We start from the raw sequence: 8,626 nt of genomic DNA on the forward strand, positions 1-8,626 counted from the left end.
TTAATTTTGTCTATCCAGAAAATTGACCCGAAAAACGATTATGTTTTGAATTAAGGTCTACTTCTGAAGTGGAAGATGGGGAATTCTCCGTTGGGACTTAACAAAATGACCAGCTGGATGAAAATTTTAGTTTAATGTTTGGAATAAGGTATGTTTCCACAAGTTAAAGCATCGTCGCGCCTAATCTCTGGCATAGTTGAAATCTTAGTTTTGAATAAGGTCACATGAACAAAGGTTGTAATTGTAATATTTGGGATGTTTTTTTTAAAAGGGTCATAAAGTCAAAAGAAGCTACAGTGGACGATTAGTTAAAAAGGGGAGACCGAGAGCTCCCTCGGCTAGCCAATTCGACTTCGTAACGCAACGTCAATTAAGTGCTCGCGCCTCTCATTCGTCCAATCGGAAAAACTTTCCGGGTTAGGGCTCATATTTCGGAGTTAATGTTACTTGAGCGGCGAAGTCAGATTTTTGAGTCGTTGAACTGCGTATATAAATAGAATTGATAGGATCGATTTTGGGAAATCCGATTTTTGAGTCGTTGAGCTGCGAATTTTTGTAGAATTGGTAGATTAGGGTGTCGTGGAGCCGTGGAATTTTACGGATCTTGATTTGGACTTGCCGTTTGCCCGAAACGAATTTTTGAAGTTTTACGTGCGAAGGGAACAGTACACGTCCGACAGCCTTCAGGTCATATTTCGCCGCGAAGTCAGATTTTTGAGTCGTTGAACTAAGTAATTTTGTGGAATTGGTAGTTTAGGGTGTCTTGGAGCCGTGGGATTTTACGGATCTTGATTTGGACTTACCATTTGCCCGAAACGAATTTTTGAAGTTTTACGTGCGAAGGGAACAGTACGCGTCCGGCAGCCTTCAGGCCATATTTCGCCGCGAAGTCCTATTTTTGAGTCGTTGAGCTGGGAATTTTTGTAAAATTGGTAGTTTAAGGTGTCGTGGAGCCGTGAGACTTTACAGATCTTGATTTGGACTTACCGTTTGCCCGAAACAAATTTTTGAAATTTTCCGCGCTAAGCGAACAGTGCACGTCCGGCAGCCTTCAGGCCATATTTCGCTGCGAAATCCGATTTTTGAGTCGTTGAGCTGGGAAATTTTGCAGAATTGGTAGTTTAGGGTGTCGTGAAGCCGTGGGATTTTACGGATTGTGATTTGGACCTATGGTTTGCGCAATATGAATTTTTGAAGTTGGCCGCACAAGGTGAACAGTGCGCGACCAGCGGGCTTTAGACCGATTTTCGTTGGTTTTTGGCTCGATTTTGGGACGGCCAAGTTGGGGCTTTTGTAATACTCAGAATAGGCTTTCTTTTGACTGTAAGTTTGCGAGGATCGAAATTCGGTGGAGAAAGTTATAGCTCAATCAAATTTCGCACTCAAACTCCGCGTTGCGGATGGTTTGGATAATCGCTTTGGATGAATAATTTATGGTCGCTTTTGAGTTGTCTTGTTAGTGCTTAAGCATCATTTAGCCGTTACATAATTATCATAGTATTTTACTTGATTTTGACGTCAATTCTCATTTAATTGTTAGGATGACGAGATTGTCGATTCGATTGAAATTCATTATTTGATTGTGGGAATTCTGGGCGAGTAATGCTATCTCTTCTTTGAGTTTACAAACTCATGTTTTGAAAGAAAAAGGCAATTAATTCCAAGAGTTAGCTCGTGCCACCGCTCGGAAAGAAAAAGGCAAAGAACAACAACAATAATAATAGTTATTGCTATTATAATACTAACAAATTTGCAGAAGGAGAGTGATTTGGTAATACATTTTGCTAATAACTCTTAAAGCGCATGTTAGTCAGTGCTCCGCACATAGAGAATGTGAATTTCCATCATTGAGAATCATCCCAAACTATACAAGAGTGCATCATGGACCTGGTTCCTAGGACTATGTAGGGCTAAGTGCAGACGCAAGAAAACTGAGTGCAGGGATCAACAATTATTCTAGTGGAACAATCAAAAGTTATACTCACAAGACTGCTTAGACACTTGAATCGGGTCCCTCGCATTCTAGCGAATTCATCCCAATCCGCCTACGGTAGTATATGACATTTACTGGATCATACAAAAACTCTTTTACTTACAAAAAAATAGAAGGCCTCCCTACATAACTTCTTACTCACAACCTCGAGACCTTTCTAATCAAGACATAAAGTTGATGCTTTGAAGTATCACTCAAGTATCAGATGTGTAGGCCTCCAAGATGAAGAGGGATTACGCAGTTAGTACCCATTTTTCATCTGAAAGATATCTTGGGAAGACCTCGTTGGGATACGCCAACTTGCATTCGAGACTTCAAAAACTTCTTTGATACTGGGAGTTGGAGGGGACCGTTCTGTCAGTATCTCTGTGAGGTTTGTGCTGAGCAAAATCGGCACAAACCATGACTAGACTGAGCTCTAGCTGTAATCTTGTGTGCTGCCGAGTCATTTGCATTGCTGCGTTTCTGTAGTTTGCCGACAAAAGTGTTGTCGGTGCCCTTGTCATGGCCTTCACTCTCGATGGATATGTGACCTCCCATGAGATTTATAAATCTAAAATCATCAAAAGGAGAGTAGGCGAGATGTCAAATCAAAAAACCAAGATAATGCAATTTCATCCGGTGGCTTGCAAACTTTAGTAGACGAAAGGGTCGAGAAAATTATCTCTGAGATATCATGAGTGTCCAAAAGGGGTCAGAAAACTAAAATAGTAACCACTGCAAATAAATCAATCCACAACCTCAAGGGCTGCTATTTGATATTATGCTTAAAGAAGCATAAAATTTAAGGTTCAAAGATCCATAGATCTTTCCTGACTGAACTGAACTCATTTGAAGCCCTCCCAAGGTTGGACATTCTGACTCACGGTTCAGCGTCCATGAGACAGTAGGGCTTCATATGCTTGAGGAACTGGCAATCAGTAAAGCGTCCAAAGGACCATATATGCTTACACAAGAAAAGAAAATTGCAATTTGAGCAAAAGCATTAGGCAGTGTGCAATCTACCTTTTGCAAATGGCAAGTCCAAGTCCTACACCGCCACTACCTCGATTAGATCCACTTCGAGGATGAATAAATCTGGTAAATATTTGAGAAATATCTTGTGACTGTATGCCACAGCCAGAGTCCTTCACCTGTTAAGCAAGTCAGTCCAATCATGCTAGACAACCTTCATTTCTGATACCTTGATCAGCTCGAGAAGCTTGATTAACCTGAACATGAGCATAGCTTCAATCCATCTTTTGCCGTTCAACAATCAAGCCCAAACAATTAAATCAACTTGTATGACCAAAATACCGAAACAGTTTGATGTGATTCCCTCATTTTTGAGAAACTCTGGACTGCAATAATATGTTCAAAAGCCACATCTAAAAACCTCTCAAGTCTGAATAAACTTTACACATTCCTTTTGATCTCAATTCATACACACAAGAAGTCAATTGAAAGAATTAAAGTATATCCATTTCATTGTAATTAGCACAAAACCTATAAGCACTAACCTAACCGTCTAGAATGATTTCATCCAACTTATTCACATGTTTGTCCAGTGCACTCCGAAAACCTAATTGCCCTCTATAAATTATCATGGAGCAAGCATGTAGTAGTGCCAGAAAAACTGCCCTCTAAAAAAACAGTATCTAGCTTTCCAATTATTGTTCAAATAAAGTACCTCTTTAGTCCTCTCATGACTCACTAGGTGCCCTCCATCAAGCTTCATCATTCTAGCAACAGGCTTTAATTTCTCTGCCAGACTCCTTGCATGGCATATTTGAGCAACAACGTCATGCCTGCATACAACAAGGTAAACATACAGCAAAATCGCCAACATTCTGCCAAATGGCATATTTAGAGTTGAAAGAACGCCACTCAAACCATTCCACTAAATCAGGAACTAATACTTCTTTACAGTGATAACTGCTTCTTTCAAATTACCTATATATCTTGGTTGGTCCTCGTGAAAATGTGATGAAAGCAACTGGTTGAAAGCAAAGGTGTATAGTCATAAGTGAAAAAAAGTTGTCAAGGTAAAATACCATATTGCACCATGGTTATTCAAAGGTAGGTCCATTTAACTGTGAACACCAAAGTAAAATGCATCTCTGGATATCCTAAGGATAGGAAAACTCAATGATAGTTTGGCACTTGTTTATATGGCATTGTTGTGCATTTAAACCTAAAAAACACTCGTAGACATAAACATTTACTAAACCTTAAAAAGCCCTCAGGAAGTCTCTAAATAACACAAGAGTTACTAAGGCCATGTAGAGTTTGCTCCATTATGTTAATGCTAGACCAAAGAAACTTGAGATTTTTCAAGATTTCTTACTTTGTGGAGTACTGCCCCTCTGGGTGCTACATCCAACATATTCCTCAAGATATTCCTGCACATAATACATTACGCTTCCATAAGAGAAAGAAAAATAGACCGACGGCTTTACCCCGTGGATTGCTCTCTCTCTCTCTCTCTCTCTCTCTCTCTCTCTCTCACACACACACACACACACACACACACACACACACACTCACACAGATTATCTGAAACCTCTGTCCGTGGAAGCCTAATACATCGACGCACTTGCATGTCCCACAAGAAAGACTCCAATCATAAGAACACAAATGAATTTACTTGGAGTCCTTAATTCATACTATCACAGAACCACTGATTGTTCTCCTGAAATCCTTATTTCTTTTGGGATGGAGAAAGATCAAGTATTTATCCTTTGACAGAGATGAAAGGGGGAGGCAGTGTATTTTACAATGATGGTTTAAGTACATAAGTATTGCCTACCTTTGAGTAGTGGGTATCCAAATCAACAGCAGCCCTTTGTTCCGGAGTTTTAGCCCTAAAAAAGCGGATTGCAATTGAGATGGTTCGCCGGTCTTGTATACGCAAATCAAAGATCATTGTTAGACCACTCAAATAGTGGCTCAAGTGCAATATGAGGACTGGATTCAACTTTTATTTGGTTTTAAGTGACAATGCAATTGCATCATCAAAACTAATTTAATTCACATGGTAAATAGCACAAGTAGCTACTTAAAACAAGTATGGGAATTTCTTTGGGAAAGTAAAAATGAAACCAATTTTCTTGAGGAAAGTCAAAACAGCTTTCGACTCCCCCGATAACAATGTTCCATCATATGGTGAGGTCAAGATACAGAATATGAATATGAATGGATTCATGTGAACAATAAGCAGTTTCACCATTAAAAGGTAAACTGTGAGAGGACCCTTTTTTGCCTAGATGAAACACGAAATCATCTCAGGAAGACTGCAACTGCGATGCAGAAAGGCTCTCGCTAGATATTGATCTTTCTTAGAATCTCTATTTCAAAAAATCGTTGTTCGCGCACAATATCCAAGGTTAAGTCCTATGTCTCTGCATTGCTTCTCATTTTCACAAGGAAAAGGACTCTTGTAGCTAATCAACGAGAGATCTTTTGAAAAATAACCATCTCTATGATTTTGTGCGGTAGCTATGGCTGGGATATTCAAGTGATGCAATGACATCTTTTGAAGATTTTTCCATTTGAATGATTTTGTATGGTAGCTATGACTAGGACATTCGAGAGATGCAAACTGTGAAAGCAACTTCTGCTACTACGCGCAAACATTAATAAGGAACATTCTTGACATGGATTAAAATCCGTAAGTAACCAACCAGTAACAGTTCATAACGGCTCCTTTCTAAGCAGTATATTAGTAAAAAAAATCCATTTCCTCTTGTTCATGTGTTTAAAGCAAAGGATAGGGGCATAAAACAGGCTCAACATGCAATAAATGAACAACCTGTCTGTAAAGTACTGAACAACGAACACCTATACAAACGAATAGTTCTTTTAATGTTAAAGGAAACTGGGAAGAACATTCTTTACCCTTTTAGTTTGCATGGAGAAAAATGTCAATCTCTATTCAAAGGAAGGACCATCGCATACTGAAATGGATGCAATAGCTTTGGGAAACATTCATAGCCTCCACTAGTCACGTTGAGCAATCCTAAAGATAAAACTCTGTTGGGCACCATGGCAGCCAACTTGCAAGCGATCATAGCTCCTGTTTTGACAGCCAAAGAGGGCAGTTAGTCACCCTGAAACAAACAGGAACCCGATCTGGACTCACAGGCAAACATGTCATGGATGTGATTTTTAGTTCATTATTAAGTTTAAAAAATGGCCCGATAAATCCAGGCATCTAGAAATTGCAATCAGAATGGTTATTTCAATTTCTCATATGAACCACAGAGCCAAATAAGCATCCATGAAATTTGGGTCATTCAAAACTCACCTATTGGATGGCCAATGACATGGGCTCTTTCCCATCCCAGGTGATTGAGTACAGCAATCACATCTTTCGCCATAATCTTTGTCCTGCTCCAGAAATCACATCGAAAGTCAAAGTCAATTTTCATTAAAATGTTTTTGGAACAACACCAAATTATCATCAAACTAAAAGACTAAGAAAGCCATCCAATGTGCACGATTAGTCCAAGGAAAGCTGAAGCAGCATTTCAGCTTTGCACCATCTGGCAACCATTCTCCTGTGAATACGCTCCTGATTCAAGAAACTCCACGAAGCAGCACACACTCAAACGAACTAGAAAGCTCACGGTATGCGTAGATCGAACTCATGTGTACTTCGACTTGTTGGCGGGCATGGAGCTTTGGCCCGCGCCGCGATTGTCGCACTTGCACACCTCAACCCCACCATCACCACCACCAGCGCCAGCTTCGAGAGCCGAGCAGAGCCATTTCTCTGGACAGAGAGAGAGGGGCAGAGGACGATCTTCAAAATTAGGGCAAAAACGACGAGAATAAGTTCAAGTCATATAAAACCCTAACCTGAGAATGGGGCTTCGGAGGCAACGCAGAGGCCGAGTCGGAGCCCGAGATCGCCAAAGGGGCTTCGGGAGGCAACGGCGGAGGCGCGGTTCGTCACAGAGAGCCAAGCGGTGCCGTTTCTTGGGACAGAGAGAGAGGGCAGAGGACGAATCGCCAATGGGGGCTTCGGAGGCGACGACGTAGGGGGAGGCGGCCGCGTGGTCGGGATCTGAGCCACCGACGGGCTCCGGGAGGCGACGGCGAAGGCAAGCGGCAGAGGTCGGAGGCGCGGTTCACAAAAAGAGCGGCGCTTCGCGGAGGAGAGAGAGAGAGCAGATGGGTTTTCTGGAAGGGAAGGCGGAGGCAACCGGCGGGCGCGGTGGGTTCACGATCAAAGGAGGCGAAGTCGCAGAGGAAGTAAGAGGAGGTCGCAAGCGGGAGGAATTTTGAGCGGGACGAGCGAGGGAGAGAGAAACCGGGGGAAAAGCGTATATTTGAGCAGCAGAGGAGGCGAGATGACGGAGGGCTAACGGAGGACGGAAGAAAGAAGGGAAAGAGTCAGATTTTTAAATAAATCTGATTTGTGGGCCCGCTTGCCACGTGTCACGCAGCCAATGGAGTTGTGTATTGCTGACGTGGAGTATTCCACTCACGCAATATTTTCTCGGGATTCACCTTATTTTTTTGCGCTGTGTCGAAGACTGCATTTTTATCGGGTTAATTTAAAAAAAATATATCAATTTTAGGTCGAGAGACAATTTTGACCCGAAATTTTTTTTGTTCTATAAAAAAACATCAACTTTAGGTCGAGGGATAATTATGGCCTGAACTTTTTTTTGTCCCGCAATAAAGCACCAACTTTAGGTCGAGAGACAATTCTGGCCCGAACTTTTTTTTGTCTTGTAAAAAAGTACCAACTTTCACTTAAATCTCAAATCTGACCCATATTGACTTAAAACTATTGATTTTCCAATTTGACTATTCCACCTTAGCAATAAATCCACATGACTTGTTGACTGGATTTAAAGCATTATTCATTGTTTTATTCTTCGAACCACAACTTGAAGAATAACGGTGAAACTGTTCGTCTTCTTCACTTCACTGGCAAGTAAAAAATATCTCCAGATTGAATCTTTCTAGCCAAATTTCATCGTTTTGTCGTAATCTGAAGCTGTAAATCACCGCCCGTCGACAGACGCCATGGAAGAGATTCGCCAGGCTCACCACCATAACTTTTTTTCTCAAATAAGGGTAACTTAAGACAGAAAGTCAATGGGGGGCCAAATTTGGGATTTAAATGAAAGTTGGTGTTTTTTTACGAAACAAAAAAAAGTTCGGGCCAGAATTGTCCATCGACCTAAAGTTGGTGCTTTTTTATGGAACAAAAAAAAATTCGGGCTAGAATTGTCCTTCGACCTAAAGTTGGTGTTTTTTTTTGGAATTAACCCCATTTTTATCTCAGATTACAATTCCATCATCTTCAACCTTTTGTTTGCTTTGAATTTTGGGTAACTTTCTTCTCTTATAATAACTCCATGTCGTCCAAAAGTGATTCCTCTTCGTGCTCACCATCGACGTTCTTGTCTCGTTTTGATTGTTGACCGGAGAGCAAAGACAAAGACAACATTTTTCCCTCGTTGCTTAATTCTCAGGATTTGAATCTGGCACAGGTAACACTGGTTCCTTGTTTTATTAGGTCCCAACATCCTTGTATCTCTCCAATGTTGCTTTCCACAACACCAAGAAGAAAAGCTTCCTTTCCAAAAGGAAGCATCATGGAGTTTGTGTGGATCTCACGGTCGCAACGCTTCAGAG

The 8,626-nt window shown here is 41.1% G+C and overlaps 1 protein-coding gene across 5 annotated transcripts; it reads right to left on the bottom strand.

The window, feature by feature from the left end:
• Positions 1-1,825: 1,825 nt before the first annotated feature.
• LOC130134897 (ethylene response sensor 1-like) lies at positions 1,826-7,346 on the bottom strand. 5 transcript variants are annotated; one of them, XR_008814426.1, is made up of 7 exons: positions 6,279-7,342; positions 5,870-6,047; positions 4,782-4,836; positions 4,320-4,374; positions 3,663-3,780; positions 2,999-3,204; positions 1,826-2,546 (listed from the first exon to the last, which is right to left on the bottom strand). XR_008814426.1 is itself a non-coding variant. In XM_056302783.1 (7 exons), exons 3-7 carry the CDS (start codon positions 5,882-5,884, stop codon positions 2,351-2,353), a joined length of 549 nt encoding a protein of 182 aa, XP_056158758.1. In that variant the 5' UTR covers positions 5,885-6,047; positions 6,279-6,744; positions 6,833-7,346; the 3' UTR covers positions 1,826-2,350. The 5 variants fall into 5 exon arrangements, 1 of the variants encoding a protein (XP_056158758.1); XM_056302783.1 differs by lacking the exon at positions 4,320-4,374 and having other exon boundaries at positions 2,999-3,126; positions 4,782-4,873; positions 6,279-6,744; positions 6,833-7,346; XR_008814424.1 differs by having other exon boundaries at positions 2,999-3,780; positions 6,279-7,344.
• Positions 7,347-8,626: the final 1,280 nt, after the last annotated feature.

Source organism: Syzygium oleosum, unplaced genomic scaffold, assembly GCF_021117445.2.
Source record: "Syzygium oleosum isolate NSW1041296 unplaced genomic scaffold, Sole_v2.1 Sole_v2.25, whole genome shotgun sequence".
NCBI classification, from domain to species: domain Eukaryota; kingdom Viridiplantae; phylum Streptophyta; class Magnoliopsida; order Myrtales; family Myrtaceae; genus Syzygium; species Syzygium oleosum.